Here is a 23,776-nt window from a genome sequence, read left to right as displayed (position 1 = left end):
TATTTAAATGTCTTTAGTAGTGTAGATACTAGTTAAAGAACTGTGATACTTAAAGATGTTGTCTCCTGTGACCATTGTCTTAAACAGTTTTAAATAGCTTGCTCTGGCTGGTGGCTTACTGAATATGGAAGGGTCAGTATTTCATTCATGGCAGTGTTACTGAGTATGTGGTTCTGGAAATAAATTTCATTGTGTGTGTACTTCCTCTTGGAAAACCTACTGTAAACATCAGTATTTGGAACATGTAACAGCAGTTTGTGTTTCTTGAATCTTGGCAGTTTTATTTGGAAAGAAAAATGGGGGAGCAACTAGCTTTAAAATATATTAAAGAATATAAAATGACTATATTATATGGCTAGATCTCTTATTTCTGTAATCTGAAAAGAAGTTTAGGATAAGTATCCTTAAGTTCTGTTATATTTTGCAGGTGAAACAGTGAATGTTGGAGATGCGTTGTGTGAAATTGAAACGGACAAAGCAGTGGTTACCATGGAATCGAGTGAGGAGGGCATATTGGCTAAAATACTGGTAGGAATTCTGCATGTCTGGATAGGATGATGTAACTTCTCTTTAGACTGCTGTTTAGCATATTTCCTCAAAAATTAGTTTAGATAGCTAAATTTCTGCTCAACTTTGAAAATAATGCACTTGCTTGCATTTCTAGGGAGAACTAATTGTTCTATTTGTTTTGCACATGTACCAGACAACTGGTACATAGCACATGATTCTAGGTATGTATGTAATGGATTTTCAGTTACCCTGATTGAATTATGTTGTTTTGTATGTTTTACACCTTATGAATTATGTTCATGACATCTCTTACTCTGAGTTATAGAAAACAAGTCACAATCAGTTAGTTGGAATGTGGAATTTTGGGTGATACTTTATCCGGGATATGTGGTCTCTGTGCTAGATTATCTTGTACTAGTCATTCAGGGTAGAACATTATACAACATGGGCTGACCCAGAGGACAATTCTTGGAGTTAATAATTTTCTGTATTAAAATTAGATTGATTAAGGTTAATATAGAGAACGAGGATGAGTGTGAAGTTCTCTGAAAATAATTTGGAAGTATTGATGTTTATGTGCATATATAACAGAGATAATGCTGAGTTTGTTTGGTTTCCTTTTTTATGTTTGGCTTTAAATCCTGTTCTGTACCAAGACAGAAGCAGTAACAACTGGACAAGAGAGATCAGGATGGAGGACTTGGTTCTAACCCTAGATTGCTTAAGGTCTGCTTGCAGGTCCTACACTGTGCTTTACATACAGTGATATAAAAAGACAAGTTAAATTCTGTCTCTTTTCCTATCTTCTCCTCCTTCTCTTTTCTAACGTTTTTAAAAAGTCTTTCTTATTTCAAAATGGCCTGATGCTAATTCTCCTCAGAATTAAGAAGGGTAGGGCTGTAATTCTGTAGCATTCTGTTGTGGCTGCTATGTAGAAGTAAATATTACATTTCTTGAAAGCTCATATTTGATGCTTAAAAATTAAGGGAGACTTTGTCTTGTGCATTAAATATGTAAAATGGAAATATTTTCAAGTTTCTTATCTCTGGGGAGGGAAGTTAAAGTGTATTGTTAACTGTGTATAAAGGCAGGGTAAGTATTTACCCTCCCTTTCAATATTCACCACTTTTCTAAAATTTTCTCCAAACAATTTTCAAATATGTGGAGTTCCCTCATGTGTCCTGTGAAGGCTTAAACTGTCAACTAGCCTGTAGCACTTCCAACAAGAACAAGGATATCTTTTCTTTTTCCCTTTTAGAAATTGTGCAGATAATCGTGGATGATCTTAAATAATAAATTTACTTTTTGTTCCAAAACATGTTTTCCAGATATTCCCAGTGCTTAAAGGCTAGTCTATGCCTCACTTGAAAGAAAAGAAGACATGTAAATTATAGTCTGTGTTCCTTACGCTCCAAGGCTCCATCCTCAAGGTTTACTTGGGAGGACTAACATTTTGTGTCTTTGTTTCTTATGCTTTTCTCTCTCAAATTCTTGACTTTGAAATTTTCTGAACAGTCTCATTTCTATGCTGGTGGTGTATTGCAGCTGTTTCCTCTCTCCCTCGGCAATAATTAAACAATAGGGTGATTTGGAATAAAAATGAGATGTGTATTTATAGTAAATATTATGTAATTTGATCAGGGAGATCTCATCTAGAGAATAGCTACACAAGAGGTATGGATTGCATAATTATATATATTAGATATACTGATATTAATTGCAGTCCAACTACTTAGGAAACAGCAGAATGGGTGTGAGTATGAACTAGTTCCTAGCAAATTTTGCCCTATGCACAGTGAGGCACCTGTTTGTGCTGTTATCACAAAAGCTTTTTGGACTGGTATATTAGGTTGCCTATGTCTTCTACAGTTGCGTTTTCTTACAGCAGCATGTATTTGCATAGTTACCCTTTGCCAAAACAGAAAAGGGAGGGTAGCATCCCATGTAACAGCTTTTAAGAACTGATGTTCTGTTTAGCATCTTCCTTTTTTGTATAAGCAAAGGCAGCATCCTTTGCAAAAATCAAAGCATCAAAATAAGTGGAGAACTGGGTAGGGAGGAGAGGTGGTATAAGATGGAACTCATCTGCAAGTGAAATATATCAGGATTTACAAGAAATTGTCATTAGTGTTTAATTTCTACAGGATAACTTGCATGTAAGCACTAGTTTATGTTAACAAGTAATATTTCTGTAAGTCTTTTCCTTCTTTTAATTCCACTGCTAGAGTATTTTTTTCCCAGATGTTCAATTTTTTTGTAGCACCTTGAAACTTCTGAGGTTTTGTTTTCAACTGTGGAACAACAAACATAATAAGCTTCAGAGAATCTATTCTGCAGTCCCAGGATGAAGTCTCACATCAGATGTATTTTTTAATCTGTTTTTAATCTCCCTGTAGTTATTTAAATAATTGCTCAGTAATGCTTTCACTATTTTTAATTCTGTCTTCTTCAGCTTTTAATGTTTCCAAAAAATTATTTTGCACTTAATAGCCTAGACAAAAAAACTCGTGCAACCTATTCTGCATTTGCAGACACTACTTTGTTAAATTGTATGAGGAGGAGATATGGGCATTGTCTCTGTCTGACTGTGAAGGCCACTATAATGTCTCTCCAAGGCCTTCCCTTCTCCAGGCTGAACAATCCCAGCTCTCAGCCTGTGTTGGTAGGAGAGGTGCTCCAGCCCTCTGGTTATCTATGTGGCTCGTCCTCTGGGCCTGCTCTAACAGGTCCATGTCTTTCCTGTGTTGAGGACTGCAGACCTGGACACATCACTCTAGGTGGGGTTTAACCAGTAGAGGGGCAGAATCACCTCTCTCAGCCTGCTGCTCACGCTGCTTTAGATGCAGCTCAGGATGGGTTTGGCTTTCTGGGCTGCGAGCGCACGCTGTTGGCTCATGTCCAGTTTCTCATCCATCGGAGCCCACAAGTCCTTCTACTTATTTCAGGTCTTTCTACATCAGAGATTGTTGGGTTCATTGAGATTTATGCAGAGGATTTTTGGTATTGTGAATAGTGAAAATGAAGCAGTGACTCAAAAATCCAGGCGATGAAAAGTTAAGCAAAATTGAAACAGTTTGTCTATTCTGGTTTTGAGCTGCAAAGGCTGTGTGTTTAAAAACTTACTTTGATTTCTGAATGCTAACTTGAGGTGTATGGAATTTGGGGACATAGGTTAATATTCCTAATCTTATAATAGCAATTATAGTTCATTTCAGTCTTGAGTCATCTTACTAATAATAAGAATAAAATGGGATATATTTTATTGATGAATTGTCATTAACACACCTGAAACTTTCACATCTACCATTTTTATTCATATTAGAGTAGGCAGCACAATATGTAACTTAATGTTCTCATCGCCTTAAATTTAGTTGGATGAAGGAAGCAAAAATGTACGCTTGGGCTCGCTGATTGGTCTGCTGGTAGAGGAAGGACAGGACTGGAAGCAAGTTGAAATACCAGCTGCTGACAGTGATCCATCTTCCCTGGCTCCACCGCCACCTGCACGTCCCTCAGCTCCTGCAAGTCCTTCCGTTGCAGCTCCTCCTAAATTGGAACCTCAGCCCGGAAAACTGCAGTAGGTTTCTGTGTTTGTTATGAAATGGAACTCTTTGTTAGATTAGTATACATGAAGCAAAAAGAGTCTTTTATCCCTTTTTACCTCAAGTAATAGGCTGTTAGTTTAAGAACATTTCAGTATGTGTGAGACAATAAGGCTTGCATGCCTAGAACATTTCTTTGCTTGTAAGCCCAAGAAGTCAGTTCAAACAACATAATTTTATTAGAATAAAATGTACTTTTATTCTGACATGCAATTGCTTTATGAAGGATTTTAAGCTTACAATTAGGAAGAAGTTGTGTTAATATATGGTGGACACTAATGCTTATGCATCAGATGCTCGATGTATCTATAACTTGTTTCCTGTTTCTATTTCTAGGAGATTTAAAAAACCCAAACAAATGACACACTCTAAAACCCTTCCAAGCTCTTGTATTTTTGATATTCTTCTAATTTTCATAACAGTGGAATGTGAAAAACTCAGAAGAGTGGGTTTATGTGGTCTTTGTTTGTTTTGTTTTGTTTTAATCTGTTAAGGTGCTCTAAGCATTATAAACATTCTGGAGGGGGAGTCAGCCCCAGAGGGTTAGTCAGGTAACAATAATCTATAAATCACTGCTTCATCTTGCAGGATATATCCTGTTTGGATTTATCACTCCTTATTTGCAGTGAATTGTGATAGCACAAAAGCTGTGATATTACAGCCCGTTAAAGAAAAGATAGGGAACTAATTTTAGTAGCATGTGTTATGTAAACTTTGTAGTTTGAAGTTCTGTATTTTCTTGTTTGTGGGATTTTTCTTTTTTTCCTTTTTTCCCCCCAACCTCATTACCTTTTCAGTCTGGTTTATTCTGTTTACTAAGCGCTGGCAGCATTCAGGCTTTTCTCATGCAAGTGAAAGACAACTAATTAAGGTCATTGCCCAAGCCTTACCTGTAGTAGGAGGATGATCCACTGAGAGGATCCTTGAAAGGATTATGTCTTACCAATGAATATCAGACAGTGATGTCTCACTGCAGCTGTTAATTAGAGATGTATCCACATGTTCAGAACCAAGTGATCATTTTTGACATACCTTTTTTTGGTAAGAGCTTAATAGACAGTTCTTAAAATTCAATGAGGTGCAAATACAGTCTCCTTTAGGAAATAATGAATTGGAGGTTTTGTGGAAAGACTTGAAACCAAGTATTTATTCTTTTATGAATATGTTGCTTCTTTTGTATCTTAAGAATTCTGAAATATCTACATATTGGCTCTTTTCCTCGTTTCAGAAAGCAAGTCATGCTAAGGTGCACTGGATACTCTGTAGCTATGTACTCTGCTTTGTAGTTAATCACATTTCTGTTTCCAGACAGAAATGTAGTTTCTCTTGATGTACATTAAATGAAATAAGTTAATCTTATTATTTAAATAGTTTACTTTTTCCCCTCATGTCTATAGGGTTCGTTTAAGTCCTGCAGCTCGCAACATTCTGGAAACACATGGACTAGATCCAAGCAATGTGACACCTACTGGGCCTCGAGGAATCTTCACTAAAGAGTATGTAGATATTTTGGTAAAGCTACAACCCCATATTTCTTTATTTCTTCCTTTGAAACTAGAGCAATCACCATGAGATTAATATCAATATATTCAAAAAGCCTGGTCTTTGTTCTATTTTTGCCTGTGGATTGGCTTAGTTAAATCTGAAAAACCTAATGAAAAGATAGGGAGAATAGATTAGGAAATATTTTAAGAAGCCTTAATTAAAAAACAAACAAACAAACATTAATATTTTTTATGTCCCACCTTAGCTGTGTGGTAATGCTGTCACATTTCCTGCAGCTGAGCCTAATGATGACTATTGACTCCTAAGCACCACTGTGAGCTACCGTTGTGTATCTCAAGTACTTTGCTTCTCCAAGAGCATAAATAAAATACCAGTGGTGTGTTTTCTTTAACTCTTGGGGATTTCAGATCTTTTGCTTTTTTTTAACTGAAGTTCAGTTATGAAATCTGTCAGGATTTCATTTGTTCCCATTTTTAGTAGACTGAGGAGAGCAATGAAGTGTAATGATAAGAAATTCCAGAATTCTGTTTTTCTCCCTTTTTTCCCTGTCTACGATTTAAAGAATGTTTGTTTACGAAGCTGTGGTTTGTTATGATCAGGCTTCTAGTAGTTTATTAAACTTTTTGAGTGTTCTCTTGTAATCATTGGCAGTCAAACCTCTGAGTGGGGAAGTTGTATATAAAAACACGGTAGGTCCAGCGCCTTTAACCTTGAAATGATGCATTATCTTCACATGAGCATGTATGTTATTGGAAGTGAGGATTTTGGCAGAAATAAATATTTTCGTTCTTGGTAAAAGTATTCCTTTAAACAAATGCCATCATTCTCTTACACAGACCTTTCAGGCTGCTGTTGTTTTAGTTCCAGTCAAAGACAACCAGGACCAAGTCAGTATAACTTAGAACTGAACCCAGAAAAGCAGACAGTTTTTTCAAAACTTTTTTTTCTTATGATCTTTGCCTGAGTTGAGATAAAATAAGGAATTGCATAGATATAATATCCTGTGTAACAGAAATCATCAGAGATAATTTCTTCTTAATTATGTAACTGTAACGGTAATTTATGGTGTGTAACAAGACTATGGCAGGTGGAAAACCCTTTAGGACTTCGAGCTAGTAAATTAACATTTCCTAGTTGTCATGGAGATGTAGCAAAGATTTTTCTGTAGCTATGAGAATTATCTAGCAAAATAATTTCTTTTTAAAACTGCTTTCTTTTATACAAAAGATTTGACTTTGTAATGTCTTTTTAAGGTACAGAATGCCTGGGGTTTTTTAACCATTCTTTTGAAATGGGGTTAATCTTTCATATGCCTACAGATTCTGCCATTATATTCAGTTTGAAATAAAGTGTGCAGATTTTTATAGAGAGCTGCTATAGATATTCAGGGAGGTATTTCCTTTGCTACAGTCACCAGATTAAAATAAACAAAGAAAGATAGTGAGTTACATAAGCAAGCAAGAGTCTTTCCCCCGACTTTCTATCTTTAAATTCAACTCACTGTAAAATTTTTAATAGCAATAGAAATTTTTACTTAATAGCTTTCTCTACCACAATCTGCTTCCTTAGTGGGCTGATACTTTATTTATTTATATTCTTTTATTTATTTATATTTTTCTTATGTGTCTGTGCAAGGTTGATTTACAGTTGTCTTCCTCTTGCTTGTTTCGTTGTTGGTTTTTTTGTGGGTTTTTTTTTTAAAGGAGTGGCAGCTTTTTTTTTATTATTTCTAAGCAAAATCCTTTGGTTTCTTCAAAAACATACTAAAAAACTGGTGGGTCAGTACCAAGTAATTCACAAATTCTGTCAAAGATTGTACCATGCTTCTACTCATCAGCTCAGACGCTGTGTTTGCGGGAGCTATGTTAAAATTGATCGCTACAGGCCACTCCTGTCCTTTCCCATCCTATTTAGGGATCTAGGGATTTGTAAATGCAGCCATGAAAAGGTGGGGAGGTTAGTTACAAGGAACTGTGTTTTTCTGAGGCCGTGTTCCTCCCATCAGTGCCTTCCCACCAGCTCTTGTTAAGTTAGTGTGGTTTGGGATCTCTGCTCAGACATTTTCAGCTTGCAAATAAAGCACAGTGCAGAGATGCAGTGCTGTTTTTCTGGAGATTATGTTCATGTGTATTTGTTGGGTACAGCAGGATCTCTGCTGTGTGCAGTTTGTCCGCTGCCATTATGAAGGAATGAGCTCCTTCTATAATGCTAATAGGGCAATAAGTCTGATTCCTAAAAGTTTGATGTGTAGCATTCTCTGCTCACTGTTTTCCTTCTTCCAGGATATCTTATAGGAATTGAGTAAAGAGATGTGTGTATGAGAGGGGATGGGGACAGTTTAGTAACAGTAACTGCCACCAGAGGAGTGTCAATCCATACATCTCTTGTTGCACCTTGGATTCTTAGTGATTTTTAGGTGTCTGTATGATTGTCCATTTCAAGCAATATATTTGGAATGCAAAATACTGGGTTTACTGTCACTGTTTTTTGGATTTTTGCTAATGTGACTCTAAAAGACAATACACTTCTGGAGTAGTGGTAAACTGAAGTGTAACAGAGTTGCCAGAATCTGCATACTTCTAATAATAACAATTTGGTAAGGCATATTTTTGTTTAATAAATGTTTATTAGGCTGTGGTAATTTACTGGGGAGCAGACTGCTCTTTCGTGTTTGTTACCCCCCTCTCTCTCATCATTCTCTCTTGCTATCCTGTGTTGTTAGAAGTTTATAGACTTGTTGGAAAGATGTGACCAACCCTTGCTTGAGACTTTATAGCCTGAATAAGTGTACCATCTTATTTAGCAGAATTGTTAGTGCAATTCACAAATCACATTGTACGCTCACAGTTACTAATGATGATTGTTATGCTTCTCTAACACAAATGTTTTCTGTTACTGCATATTCAAGCCCTTTTATTCATAGAAGTTAATAAGAATATACTAAGAAGATACTACAAAAATAACATAAATTTAATATCAGTTAATAATAATCACCTTCTTAATGTTTGGTTTGGCAACAGAAATTTAAATGTACAGAAGTGGCTAATTAGTTAGAATAAGTGATGGAATAGTAATACTTAGGGACTTATTAAATAGTTTCTTTGTTGTCAGTATTTCACTGTGTTTAATCACCAGGGATGCTCTCAAACTTCTGCAAGAGAAGCAGAAGGGTAAACCCACTGAACTGAAACCTATGGTTTCTCCAGCTCCTCTCCAGCCTGCTGCAGTGCCTTCTGCTTCGCCAGCAACAGCTGCTTATCCAAGGCCAGCGGTTCCACCAGTTTCCACGCCAGGACAACCTGCTGCTCTGGTAACACTCCTGTTAAGATTTCAGCATTCCTACAGCTGAATAGTGCAATGGCTGCTTAAGTAACTCTATGAGATTTCTAGAACTGGAGAGAGGGAGGAAACTAAGGCCACCCAGATGGCCTTAGAAAGCCCAGTCATGTGCACTTGTTAGTAATTTTCAGGGATCCTAAAGCAGTGTAATTCAAACTGTGAAATTCATGAAATTATGGCCTGCATAGTGCTTTGTGTAGCTTGCAAATTGAAGCCATGGAAAAACTTACACTGCAGGCCTTGGAAATCGAAAAGTCAGAGAGGCAGCTGTTTTATTTCAGTCCCCAAACAAGATGCCACTACTTTGGAAATCAACAATATTCTCTTTCCCTCAATCACTACAGGATCAGTATGTGAATGTGTATTTCCAAACTTGGAGAAACTAGAATTGTGATTTATTTTTACTGTACTTCATTCATTTGCTTTCCTGCAAGATGTAAATGCCCATTGATGAGTTGTCAAGACGTGAGCAAGGAAAGGGCTTAGTGATTGCTTTGAAGAGTGCTTTTGCAAACTTTAGCACCTAAATACAGTTTCTATGTTAAATTGAAGTGTTAGAAATACCAGAAATTATTTTTAAGAATAAATCATAGAATCAGCTGAGACTGAGATCATGAAGTCCAACCCTTGATCCACTACCACCGTGGTTCCTAGACCATGGCACTAAGTGCCACATCCAGTCTCATCTTAAAAACCTCCAGAGACAGAGAATCCACTTCCCTGGGCAGCCCATTCCAATGCCTGATTACCCTCTCTGTAAAGAATTTCCTAATATCCAACCTAAACCTCCCCTGGCAGAGCATAAGACCATGCCCTCTTGTCTTACTGCTGGTTGCCTGGGAGAAGAGTCTGACCCCCACCTGGCTACACCCTCCTTTCAGGGAGTTGTAGAGAGTGATGAGATCTCCCCTGAGCCTCCTCTTCTCCAGGCTAGACAGCCCCAGCTCCCTCAGCCTCTCCTCATAGGACTTGTGCTTGAGTCCCTTCATCAGCCTCGTTGCTCTTCTCTGGACTTGCTGAAATAGACATTTGTAGAAATGGAAACGCTTTTGTGAAAATTTTCTGGCTCTAGCAGTAGATTTCTGCTCTAGCAGCCTATCTTCTTAGGCTGAAGTTTACAGTGTACCTACAATTCATAATATTCAGAAAATGTTGCCTTTTTTTTGCACTGTACAAGGAACCAAACAAAGAACACAGAAGCTCAAACTTAGATATTTTTCCATTACAGAATAAAACATTTCCATGATTGCACCAGAACATACATATTGCAGTTTGTTGTGTGTTGAGGACTATTCAGTATGCACTTAGGATTCTATGACTCCTTGTATGTTCAGGTGATGTGTTAAAGATTAGGTACACAAAGTTATGTTTTACAGATTCACTTATTTTCTTGCTTTTTGTAGTCACTGGTATTTCAAGAGATTTCTTGCAAGTTGACTTGCTTCTGTGAAGAAGCTGGCTATTGAAACATTATTGAATATTTCTGGAAAGAGAAAGAAGAATAACAAAAAAGATACAGTAAAGCCTGTCTTAAGGAACCACTCACGGAACTGAAAAAGCAGTAGCTTACTGAGGAAATATTCTATTATATTTTAAGTGAAACCAAGTATAAACTGAGCAATATGCCAAGTCTGGGAAGATAAAATAGTGCTTATATACTCTGGTTGAAAAGTAATGCCTCAGCATTTGGATTTTTGGGGTTTTTTTGTTGTTTTGAAAGAGGATTCATTCTATACTGTAAAATGAAACTATTGTGTAAAATCTGTTATGTTGATCCCACTTAGGAGGAACACACTAGAACACTCAATGGTCTTAATCATATTAATTCCAGTAGTTGGAATGCATCACTTTTGAATACTTAGGGGATGTTTTAAGTGAGCAGGAGTCACTGATGGTTGCACATAAATGCTGGAGTACTGCTTCAGCAGAGGGGAAGTATGTTTGCTCTCTTGATAATTAATATCCAGCATATGATTTCTTTCAGGGCACATTCACAGAAATCCCAGCTAGCAACATCCGAAGAGTTATTGCTAAGAGATTAACAGAGTCTAAAACTACGATACCTCATGCATATGCTGCTGCTGACTGTAACATTGATGCTGTTTTGAAATTAAGAAAACAATTGGCCAAAGGTTAGTAGTTTAACTGATTCACTATAACATGTGCTACTAATGAATAGTTTGTTTTGTTTACATAAACTTCCCCAGGAGGTGTAGATTTTTGCATAGACAGACGACTGTGCATTCAAATAATTTTTTTCAGTGTTCTGTATGTTGGAGTCAAGTTGTAGTTCCCTGTGATTATTGAACTGGACAACTTTTAGGTGTTACTTTGCCAGCTAACACAGCACTCTGTAGACATCTGCAGTTTGGCACAGGACTAAACATTGTCCAGTAGGTTTTTGTTTCCTTCCATCCAGATCCAGCAATATTTACTTCTTAATGCTTAAAATCTCAATTTATTCATGTGAAAGATAATAAGGGAAGCTTCAAATTAAAATACGTTCATGCTCTGTACTTCTAGGTACAATAACAAAATTTAGTTTTGCTGGCCTCTTTGTGGAACTAAGTGGGAAAGGAAGGCTAATGCATCCTTCTCAAATTATGAGTGAGCATGACTTTATCCATGGTGAGCAAAGAAAGTGAGTTTTAGTACATGCCAGCCAATGCTTGGTAAATTCTTCTAGAAGGCAAAGTAATGGTATTAGTGTGAAGGAAGCAGAGTTATCTCTTTCATTGAAATTTATATACATGCTTAAAGCTTGTGTTAAACTATTAGAATAGAAATCTGTCCCACAGAAAACTGAATTATTTTAAATATACACTGAGAATTAGATTAAAAACTATACATGTCAATATATATGTGTGTGTGTGTGTAAATTCCAATTTTCATGTGTCCAGTGTGTCTTATTTATACAGAAATGCTTATGTATAAGATCAAGAAGTTAAATTTTCCCTTTTTATCTCAACTTCTGTTCACTGAAGTGACTTAGAAAAAGTTCTTAAAACTCGATATAATAAAAAAATTACTTTCTTTTGGCTAAAAATGTTTTTGTTTTTACTAAAATCAGCAATTACTAAAATTGCATGTACTATGCAATAGGATGCTTTAATAGTTTCAAAATTAACTTTGCAGACTAGAATCTTCTTTCCCAAATCGCAATTCAGCGAAGTATGTATGACATGAATTTAAAAAAAATAAACAGAATAATTTTTCAAGAGAACACTCTTTGGGCAGGTACTTCATTTTCATGCAAAATATCACAGAAGTGGGTTTTCCTTAGTGTCTTTTTGTTTCAGAACTTGTATTTAGTTGGGTAAAAATCCTGAATGAAAGTTCTTTACTTTACATCATAATCTTCTGAATTTAAATGATTTTTATTATATTTAAAAATATTTGGTCAATATACTGAATTTAATACTGTCTACAGGAAGTGGCTCTAATTTAATGGTTCTTGAAGATACTAAACCAAAACCTCTGGAAACCCTTTAGGAAAGCTCTCCCTTTTACTCTTCTGATTTTCTCCCACCTTGTGCTGTGGGGAAGTGAGCGAGCAGCTGCCTGGTGCTTAGTTGCCACCTGGGATTAAACCGTGACGCACCTTCACTTATCTCCTAAACTACTTGCAGAGGCTACAGATTTTTTTGGAGATAATTTTTCTTCACAGAAAAACTGGATTAAACTGTTGCAAAAATGCACTGTTTGTTTTTGCCTCTCTAGTATCTTCATTCCCTCTGATGCCAAAACTTGAGTTATTTTAAGCTCTCCTGATCCATGGATACGTTTCGACATCAGACCTGTAAAACAGTTAATACAAACATAATTGAGGTGATAACTGCAAAGTAAGAAGCAGTAGCTGAGGGGAAGGGAGACAAGGTGGGGGCAATGCCTGGCTGCAATTTGCTTCTTGTTCATGGAGCTCTAATTCTAATACATTGAGAAATGAAGTTTGTCTGCAGTTGCCCAGGAAGAGCAGCCTTCTCAGGAAATCTCTCTGGTTTTAAGGCAGAACTTGATAAGTCAGTCAAGATAATGTGTTATGATTGCAATATCTGCAAGGGATTCTTCTCATCTTAAATTTCTATAAAATGTGAACTATTCTTCAAAAATAATCATTTTCTTCAAGTCTCAGAGGTTAAAAACATTGTTTATTGAGTTGACCTCTGCCTAAAATGAAATCTCTTGCCTTTTATCTGCTGGAAACCAGTTGAGATAAGCTGATGTCTACTTTATCACTTTCAGCCAAATTAATTAAGAATAGCTTTTTTAATTAATCTTCATGCTCTTAGAGGAGATGTCCCTTTTCAAATCAAATTGGGAAAATATTGATTACTTTTTTTTTTAATAGGTTTAGCTAATTATGCTGGTGAAATGAGAATTTATTTGTTTACAGAACTTCTCAATGCCTACAAAGTTTGGGTACTATTGCAGGCACACACTCTGCCACTTAGTGCATTTAATTTTCTTTCATCATTCAGTCAAACTTCAGAAATCTCATTTTCCACAATGTTTAGGGTGTATAAGCAAGTAGTAAAGTTCTGTTTGCTGAAGGAGACATGCAGACATGCACCTCATAGACTGGTACTAAGTGTGTGGCTTAGGTAAAAAAAAGTCTAAAGGCCCATTATTTTATAAAGTGAAGAAACAGTGGGGTGGTTTTTCTCCTATCTATCTGCTATACTTCTTTTTAAAAAAAAAAAAACCAAAGATCAATTCTAAAGACTGAATACATTCTTGAAGATACTCTTTTTGTCCCAAGGGGGAGAAAAGTTTTCCTGCTTTTATGATTGTAGTTTGAAGATGAGTGACTTTCTGGCAGTGATTCGAAGAAGTAAATCTACTGAATTGCTGGAATCTTGTCATCACACAAATACTGATAAACAAATCTTAGGAGCAATAATTGTTGTCTTTTTTTTCCTTTTTGCAGATGACATTAAAGTATCTGTAAATGATTTTATTATCAAGGCAACTGCAGTTACTCTGAAGGTAAGCAAATAATTGACTTTTAAAATATATTTTTGATAGTCAACTGCCAAGAAGACAAAAGTATTTTGTGAGCCTCTGTGGAGATATGAATGTGATCATAGCGAAGTTGGTAATTCTGTATTGCTTATTGTCAGGTTTTTTAGGTCTCCAGATAAAATTCTCTGCACTGTCTTTGCTGTGAACTAAAAAAAATGAGAACTTCTTAGTAAAGGTCCACATACTATAGTTAACAGCTGCAGATAATAGTAGTTGCTTTGTCAGCAGACTAAAGCAATGGTCAAGTCTTCTATTCTTTGTTGCATCTTATTTCTCTTATAGTTATAAACAAATATTTATCTAAGTCTTATACCAATCTTATGTATACCTCAGATATATTCTGATGGCATATTCAGTGACACCTGCTTTGAAATAAAAGTTCTTCAGGCAACCAGTCTTTCCTCATTGCCAAGACTTGTCATTGTTCCCTTTGTCAATGTAAAAATTAAATAATTGTTATCAATCCTGAAGTTAAAATTTAAATTTCATTAGTATGTCCATAATCCATGCCAAGCTACAGAGGCATTACAGTAACCATAAGCTATTTGTGTGTTCTCTGTGTAGACCTGGATACATTGCCTTCCAATTTGTGTCTATTGCTCTGCTTTGAAAGCATTCCCAGTACCACTTAATTTCTTGAAACTAAAATGTTACAGAGATACTTCTTTAGGAGAACTCCCATGCTTTGGAACTACTTCCTCTTAGTCCAGGTTGTCTCAAATCTAATCACTTGGAAAACATAATGTAAAATTAATGTTATTACCAAACTTATGAAAAGAAAGAACCATTATGGTTTCGCTTATGTGTGGAAGGTGTTTGAAGGGGGTTTAGTTTTAATTCAGTTTGCACTTATTTTAAAATGAAGTCATAGAGGGGAGCTTTGACCAGCCTGAAAGCCAGGAAGATTCAGGAGGAAATAGTGTCTTTTAGTCATCACTAATAGCTGGAATGTAGAAAGATAATTAAGGGGGACACACACTTGATCCTTAAAACTGTCCTATGGAGTTTGCCCTTGTCATCAGGGCAATGTACTAATGTGTTACAAGGAAGAAATGCAGATTTTGAAGTAGTTTGGTATTGCCATGGATTTGTTTCCTACACCTTCTTAAATGCACAGTGATGACACCTTCTAGCTATATGATAAATGCCTAGAAAAGCTAGACTTTTCTGATATCAGTGCATCTTTTGAGCAGCCGTTTCCGAAAGCTACTATTTTAACTATTTAAAAGCTGAGGGAGGAATTTACGTTTAAGTTGGGGAACTATTCCTGTTCTCATGGATGTATGGAATTAGGAGAGAGTGCTGGACTTGAATGGACTTGACAAATTTCTAGTCAAACCTGTTCTAAATAGTAACATATAATAGTAAGAGCTATAGATTAATGCATAATTGCAATCTGGACAGAAAATATACAGAATACTCGGCAATTTCATAAGTAAGTGCCTGAGAGAAATTCTGGGCATTAGCTAGACTAGAAAAAAACTCCACAAGTTAATCAACACCAGAAACAGAAGGAGGGGCTAAATGTGTACTGTGCTTTTGTTAGATGTGTACATAGCAAGAAACTTCTTTTTGTGGCCCAGTGAAACCTTACATGAAAATGGTGGCATCCAGAATTTACTGTGAACTGCTAAGTGTGAGCATGGGATGACAGATTTCTGCACCAGAGAACAGGTGAAAGGAACAGGAGGCAGAGAGCAAGAGGAATGAAATATTAGGTTATATGTTTTGTTTTCTGAGTGGGTTGTTAGATTGTTTTTTAGGGGACATTAATATTGTGTCGATATGGAAGTAATCAATTAATTCTTCTATTCTATTGCTTTGTCACAAATCCATGCTAGCATTTGTTTGACTATTAAAATAATAACTTTAAAAAACCCAAACAGATTTAACTCAGTATATCAGGAAGCAAGTTCATGATCAAGCTCATGTCTCAACTATTTTCTGTCATCATTTCAGAAAAAGATGTGGGCTACTTGTTTAAAAAAAGAAAACTCACTTCCGTCTGCACCTCCCTACCCTGAAATTTGGTGGTGTAAATGCATTTGCAAGTTTAAATTCAAGGCAGCTTTATCAACTCTTTTCTGGGCACTGTTCAATCCATATTTTATTAGTATTTTCTTCCTGAACAATGAAAAATATGCTCTCCTAGCTTTAATGAGCCAACTGCAGCTGGCTTGACAGTTCATGATTGGTTGGCAAACACATCAAGATATTGCTTATATCAGTTCTTTAACATGGCAAGCTTCTCCCTCACACCTGTAGGATCACAAGTCCAATTATGAGTTCTGTGATTTGGCTTGGTCTTGCCATTTGACAAACAGAATTTTCTAAATGTGCCAGTGGACCCACCAGATGATAACCCATTAGAGTAATTCTGTCTTTCTGGAACAAGGAGGCAAAAGTAAGGATGGAGGAAGGAACTAAAGCTTCCAGGCTGATATCCTCAAGTGGTTGGGCTTAGTAATAACAGCTGTCCTTTAAAAGTAAGTCTTCCATTGCTGAAGTGACAAACTCTTTGTCCCTAGCATCTCTTTTGAATACCTTATATAGATAGTCATAGTTGTACAGCACCTACTTGAGGGCATCTTACAAGTGTGTGTACTGTGGGACTTATGAAGTTTATTCAGCTTCCAAAGAGTACTACTAATACTTTTTTTTTTTAACTATACATTCTCATGTTGAAGAATAGGAATTGAAGGTACTGTCACACCACTTCTTCTAGGAGTGCAGTTAATTTAGACAAACAGAGATAGGTAGTGGAGTTAGTTTTGATAGAGATAGATAGTAGAGTTACTTTTGATAATATGTCCCTCTCATACTTTTTTCTGGAATGCCTTCTTCACTAGGAAGTCAACTTCCAAATTCGTAATTTCATTAAGGTCATTAAATACTAATCTTGGATTTATTGGAAATAATTCCTTCACAGTATCTATGACCAGCTTACCTGAGGCTTCACCTGTATGTTGGGATATTTTTTCCCCTGAGCTGTTTCAGCTTTACATGATAAACTCAAAAAACTCATGGAAATTATCAGTAAACATCTTAATTTTAATTGATTCCACACAAAAAAAAGTTGGATGCATTTTAGGAGAACCTTATCTGAATAACAGTGTGTGTACCTGCAGCATATTCTATTTGTAGCTTGTTTTGCTGAGAGTCATGCTTGAGACACAAATGGAAAACAACACTAGGATATAGTAGGATGGCCACTTCCATGCTTTTTGATTCAACACAGTTTGATTTATTTTGGGTAATTGCACTGCTTTGAAGCTTTACATACTGGGAAACCATAGGGTGGTATCAATGAAGGAATTTGTAGAGTTTTTTAAATTTTTTTCGTTAATTTCTGGCCATTTCTGCCATTTTCAGTTTCTGGAGCATACATTCGTGCTTTCTGACAAGATAAATTTAAATAAAATAAGGGCAAGCTAATTAATTTGGTGAATGCCTGTACATAACTATGTGCCTTAATACCCTTTTTCTTAACAGCTGATTGCACCGTTGTTCTTTGAAAAGCTGTCTCTTTTTTTTATTCCCTGTCTGCCTTTTAGCAAATGCCAGATGTGAATGTAACCTGGGATGGAGAAGGCTGCAGGCAACTGCAGTCCATTGACATATCTATTGCCGTGGCAACAGACCGAGGTCTCATTACACCAATCATAAAGGATGTTGCTGCCAAGGGAATACAAGAAATTGCTGCCTCTGCAAAGGTAGGTCTTAAATGTGCAGTAGGCTGAGGAATAGAGTTGCTACACTGTTTTTTGTAGCAGAAAATGTAGCGTGACCCAGATACACATCAGTAATAGCAAAGGCAGTGGGTCTAAAGCAGTGTCAGCATTACTTATACTTCAAAATTATTCCTCATTTTGCAACTCCATTTCTAATTAACAGTAAGTTAGTCATCATGTTATTTAGTTGAATGATGGCTAGACTGCTTGAAAAATAAACCTGTACAGACTTTTGTAATTTTATGTAATTGTGTTTGTGTAATCCTCATTAAAGCTAGATAATGTTAATTTCAGTAGTATTTCCGGTCTTTGAGTTTGTAATTTTGGTTTTTTGGTGTTTTTTTCCCTTCCCTTTCCCAGAAATTTGCTTGTATCTGTGTTACTCTCTTTACAATTATATTATGGAACCTATTTCTGTCTGCATTTTGTCAATATGCAATTCAGTTGAGGATGTCATCCTATAGATAACATTAAACTCCTCAGACTAATGAGCAGTATTTTGCCTAGGCCAGGTGCCAGTTAGAGTGATCTGTGGCCATTGTTGCCAGACAGAGAAGGAGTATTTTGTGACAGGCAAAAGTACAATGAATGATGAAATGCCCCAACACAAGCCTTTTTCTGTCACATAATGAATGCTAATCAAAGGCCTACAGCATCTGAGGAATGCAATGGGCATAAAACTGCTGCAAGGTCATAAAACTGTCCCCAGACTAGACACCACTGCGCTGTGTAAATTCTTGCCGAAACTACAGAAATCATATTAGTCTGTGTGTAGCAGAAAAAGGTGTGTCATACCACAAAACATTTATAATTGGATGTTTTTAACATTTTTCCAGTCCATATTGCTTACTTTATGTTGAATGTGTTGTAAAAACAATTTCTTTCACTAATATAATAGCCAGCAGAGGACAGTCAGCTGAGATTGTTCTGAGATTAGTGATAGAATGATAAGAAGAAAAGCATTATACGAAGTAAAGTATGTCATGTTTTCCTTATCATTCCCAATACCTGTAATTTTGTGCAGTATTGAAAACCTCTCCTATCATAAATCACAGTGTCCTGTAGTTCTCATGATGGAAATGCAATCTTGCATCATGTTTAATATGGCCATGATAAAATGAGCATTATCCTTCGGTTTCAAATGGAATATGTGTAACATAAGTCACACTACTCACTTTAAAAGACATTGGGTTACATAGATTGCGGATGTCCACACTAACACAGTTCTGCTTTTCGCTTCTTCACTGAATTAGTGAAATAAATATGTAGCTGGCATGCACATGGGGGAGGCACAAACTAAAACTGCAGCTGCTTCTCTGTCAGTCTCCCTGACAGTTTGGCAGGCACTTCCTTTGTGTAATTGCTTATATGTCCCCTTCTGCTGCATGTTAATTTTAACTTCTTTCCAGTTCATGTACATCTTTGTACCATATTTTCATCATTCAAGTAATGCAATTGCACAAATGCATTACGCTTATATTGACCCTATTGTGTGTATGTTATTCCCATGGCTATTGTCTTCTGGTTCACTAATTATTCAGAGATGAGTAAAAACCTAAAATATAATGCAATGTGTCCTTGTAACTTGGACACCTTTATTATGAATTTAAAATTTTGTAGAACTCTGGTATTATCTTAGAACATAGTATGAACTTCTTGGACTATATTTGAACATTTCTTCAGTTGCATTTAGAAGTCTCACAAATTAAATAGGGATCACAGAAAGGGTGGTCTTAAAGGCACCTTCAAAAGGTAGTTGAATACTTAGCTGGAAGAAATACTTTCTTTCATTGTGGTAGAAAGTTCTGAAATGGTACGTGTCAGTTTCTTTAAACAAGTCTGTTAAGAGGAATATTGTGATTTTGTCTCATCAGTATTTTGCTGGATAATCTGAAAACACTGGGGAGAATGGTGGTTCCATTTTGAAAATGGGAGCAACATTTTTTTTTTTGTAAGATGAGAGAACAGCTTTTATTGAACAGTCAGTACTGTTGGGAAAATATGTTTTGTGTGCCAGTCTCTTTGCCATATTATTACAGATACAACAGTGTTGCTGAGGTGCTTCCCTAAATCCAAAAGCAGATGACTTTTTAATGTCTGTATGGTACTTAAAATGTCTTACTGAAATAAAAAGAATTTGTCTATTACAACATGCTGGTTTTTTTTCTCTGCCTCTTTTTCTTCTTTCATTTTCCTTAGGCTCTAGCAAAGAAGGCTAGAGATGGAAAACTGTTACCGGAAGAGTACCAGGGAGGATCTTTTAGGTAAAACTCTCTAGCAGCATTTAATACATGCAGCATGGGTTCAGAACTGTTTTATCCTCACTATTCTACTGTGTTTTAATGCATTGCTTTTAAAGTCTTCCTTCATGTAGGATGAAACTTCATTTGATGATTCTGAGGGCCAAACATACAGTGTCTTGTATCAGGGCGAAGCGATTATCTTGGTTCGGGTTAATTTCATTTGCACTTGACGCTGGTGATGCCGCAACTTGAGTATTGTGTTCAGTTTTGGCCACTTCCCCCAAGAAAGACACTGAGGTGCTGGAGCAAGTCCAGAGAAGGGCAAGAATGCTGATGAAAGGTCTGAAACACAAGTCTTGCAAGGAGCAGCTGGGGAAGCTGGAGTTCTTCAGCTTGGAGAAAAGGAGGCTCAGGGGGAACCTTATCACTCTGTACAATTACCTGAAAGGAGGTTGCAGTGAGGTGATGGGTGAGGAAAATGGCCTCAAGTGAGGAAATGGCCTGAAGTTGCACCAGGAGTAATTTATATTGGATATTAGGAAAAATTTCTTCATGAAATGGATTGTCAAGTGTTGGAACAGGCTACCCAGGGAAGTGGTTTAGTCACCATCCCTCTAAGTGTTCAAAAAGCATGTCCATATGGCACTTAGGGACATGTTTTAGTGGCAAGCATGGTGGTGCTGCCAGTTGATGGTTGGACTTGATCCTAAAAGTCTTTTCCAACCTGGTTCTGTGATTCCAGAAGTGGATGTAGTATTCTAGGTGGGGTCTCACCAGAGCAGAGAGGCAGAATTACGTCCCTTGACCTGCTGGTCACAGTGCTTTTGGTGCAGCCCAGGATACAGTTTGCCTCCTGAGCTGTGAGCATGCACTGCTGCCTCATGACCAGCTTTTTATCCACCAGCACTCCCAAGTTCATCTCTTCAGGGCTCCTCTTGATCAGTTCACCCCCCAGCCTGTATTGATATCAGGGGTTACTATGACTCAGGCACAGCACTTAGCACTTGACCTTGTTGAACCTTATGAGATTCCCATGAGCCCGATTCTTGAGCTTGTCCAGGTCCCTCTGAATGACATCCTATCCCTCAGGTTTGTCAACCACACCACTCAGCTTGGTGTCATCCTCAGATTTGCTGAGAGTGCACTCTATCCTGCCATCTACATCACTGATGAAGACATTACACAGCACTGGTCCCGTGAGGGTCACAACTTGTCACACACAGGTTGCCCAGAGAGGTGATAGATGCCCCATCCTAGAAACATTCAAGGTCAGGTTGGAGGGGAATCTGAGCAACTTGATCTAGTTGAGGATGTTCCTGCTCATTGCAGGAGAAGCTGGGCTAGATGACCTTTAAATGTCCCTTCAAACCCAAACTATTCTATGATTCTTTACAGTTTAATTGTTTTTCCACTCTTTGCCATAATTATAACCCAAAGGAGGAAATGGTGTGTTAGCTTTCTCAACTGACAATCTGTCACAAAAGAGTCCAAGCCTTTCCTTATATACCATTTCACAGTTGGTGACACAGACAGAAATGTTCAGGGGAGAAAGGCACAATGATGTTTTCCAGTGCCTGAGTGATACCTAGATGCCCAAATTGTGTCACCTGGTGGATATCAGCAGCCATTCTAACTTGAAGTTGTGAGATTCAGTCTAGAAGACATTTAACTTGGAACAGGGATAGACAAAGTGTATTTAAAGTCATCGCTTTGCTGGCCTTCTTTCTGCCTTTAGTGTGTGCTGTGCAAGAATATATCACTGTAAAGAAATAGGACTTTTAAAAAGGTGCATTATTTGTAATTGCAAAAATCCCAAACTGTTGAGAGTCTAAACGTGCTCAACTGAAAACAGTTCAGATCTATTTTTAACTTAATGAGTTTTGCCTTAGAAGAGATTTAGATCATAGTACTCATTGAATATAGATTATTTCTTCTAGGGAATATGCAATTTCTGATGTTACTGATAACTCTTTTCTCTTTCATTCAGTATCTCCAATCTGGGCATGTTTGGCATCAGTGGTTTCACTGCAGTCATAAACCCTCCTCAGGCCTGCATCCTAGCTGTGGGCCGAGCAAGACCAGAGCTCAGGATTGTGGAAGATGAAGAAGGGAATGAGAAACTTGAACAGCATCAGCGCATGACAGTGACTCTTTCAAGTGATGGTCGAGTGGTGGACGATGAACTGGCTTCCAAGTTTCTGGAGACCTTGAAAGCCAACATAGAGAATCCAATACGACTTGCCTTATGTTGAACTTGGTGAAGATTGCTTCCTGTTTTGACAACATAGATAACAATTATATACTTAGGGTTGTTTTGCTGTATAGAGCAGTAAATAGCTGGAAATGGACAGCTAAAAATATTTAAATTATGAATTAATGTGAAACATTTAAGTTTCATGCTTTTAGTCTTCTGTAATGACCAGGTTTTATACTGTAAAGCTAAAAGACTTTAAAGTTAACTTACTACATTTCTTTAAACTTTTAGTACCAATGGCACATGTTTGCATAGGAAAGTCAGTCTCATCTGTAAAGAAAAACTCAATAAAACTTTATGGAATTTAAAAGGAAATAATAGAATAATTTGGGTCAGAAGAGACTTTTAAGGGCCATCTAATCCAGCTTCCCCTGCAATGAGCAGAGACATCTTCAGAGCCCTGTCCAACTGACCTTGAATGTTTTCCAGGGATAGGGCATCTACCACCTCTCTGGACAACCCGTGTTTCACCACCCTCATTGCAAAAATGTTCTTCCTTATATCTAGTTTGAATCTACCCTTTTTCAGTTTAAAACCATTACCCTTTGTCCTATTGTAACAGGTCCTGCTAAAAGTTTGTTCCCATCTTTCTTAGAAACCCCCTCTAATTACTGAAAAAAACACAAGTTAATTGTGCCAGCAGTGTTCTCATGGAGGTTCCAGTATGAAAGGTCAGATTTTGCACAGTGAATATTTGCTGATTAATGCTGTTCTTTGCATGTTTTGGATATAGATAAAAGTAGAAAGTGTTTCATCATCAGTGTATATTGAATTGTAACTCAGAGGCTCAAGTGCAGTGACCTGAAGTTTAAATTAACAGAAGTCAATTGGTATTTTTGTTATATGTAAATATGGAACTACATATTGTATGTATTTGCTATGAAATAACTATGTTTACAGGACCTCATGAGAATATAAATTGTCAGTAGAATTATGGGAGTTTGTCTTATTCTGGTTTGTGCAAGTACTTTTTTTTTAATGATTTGTAGGACTTAATTATGGCAGCAGCTCAACAAGTAAAAAGCTAATTGCAAGACAAAATTTGTATTTAATACTGCATTGAGAGTTTTTGCTAAATGGGCTTACTTTCTTTAACTTGTTCTGATATTGTAAATTTCATAGATTATTAATCTGACAGTCGGGAGAGATTTTGATTACCAGATCTAGTTTACTGTGCAGCAACAGACATACCCATTCTGTATTTTCAGGAGTTAATCACTGATAAACTATATTAAAGATCGGGTGCTGAGGATTAATTTGCAATTTGAAATGATTAACTGTTAATTTTTCCAAAGGTTTTTGTCAATCCCATATTACTTTGGGGAAAAAACCCCAATTTATATGTTTTCCTTACTGTACAGGAAGCTCCCATTATTTGCATAACTAAATCTACTCTGCCCAAGGGATTTTGGAGACAAATTTAAAACCTGATATACTGCTTTTCATTTTTGTACATGGTGCTCTAGTGGTGCTGTGTGCTCCCCAGCATTGTATGTCCTGCTCCCACAGTTAAGGGCTGTGTGGCTGATGTTTGCAGCTGTAGTTTTACATGTGTGTGTTCACATAGTG

General features: G+C 36.8%; 1 protein-coding gene across 2 annotated transcripts in view; it reads left to right on the top strand.

The window, feature by feature from the left end:
• Nucleotides 1-23,470, top strand: part of PDHX (pyruvate dehydrogenase complex component X) — a 173,812-nt gene extending 150,342 nt beyond the window's left edge. For both annotated transcript variants that reach the window (XM_051804137.1, XM_051804136.1), the window contains exons 3-11: nt 428-528; nt 3,882-4,087; nt 5,510-5,608; nt 8,754-8,928; nt 10,942-11,089; nt 13,885-13,943; nt 17,534-17,692; nt 19,910-19,974; nt 21,941-23,470. In XM_051804137.1, the coding sequence (XP_051660097.1) occupies nt 428-528; nt 3,882-4,087; nt 5,510-5,608; nt 8,754-8,928; nt 10,942-11,089; nt 13,885-13,943; nt 17,534-17,692; nt 19,910-19,974; nt 21,941-22,205 (1,277 nt within the window). In that variant the 3' untranslated portion in view covers nt 22,206-23,470. The remainder of the gene's footprint in view (nt 1-427; nt 529-3,881; nt 4,088-5,509; nt 5,609-8,753; nt 8,929-10,941; nt 11,090-13,884; nt 13,944-17,533; nt 17,693-19,909; nt 19,975-21,940) is intronic.
• The last annotated feature ends 306 nt before the right edge of the window (nt 23,471-23,776 follow it).

Source organism: Manacus candei, unplaced genomic scaffold (assembly GCF_025592945.1).
Source record: "Manacus candei isolate 608988 ecotype Guabito, Panama unplaced genomic scaffold, ASM2559294v1 h1tg000060l, whole genome shotgun sequence".
In the NCBI taxonomy this organism is placed as follows: Eukaryota; Metazoa; Chordata; class Aves; order Passeriformes; family Pipridae; genus Manacus; species Manacus candei.
This window is presented reverse-complemented; position numbering and strand designations above follow the sequence as displayed.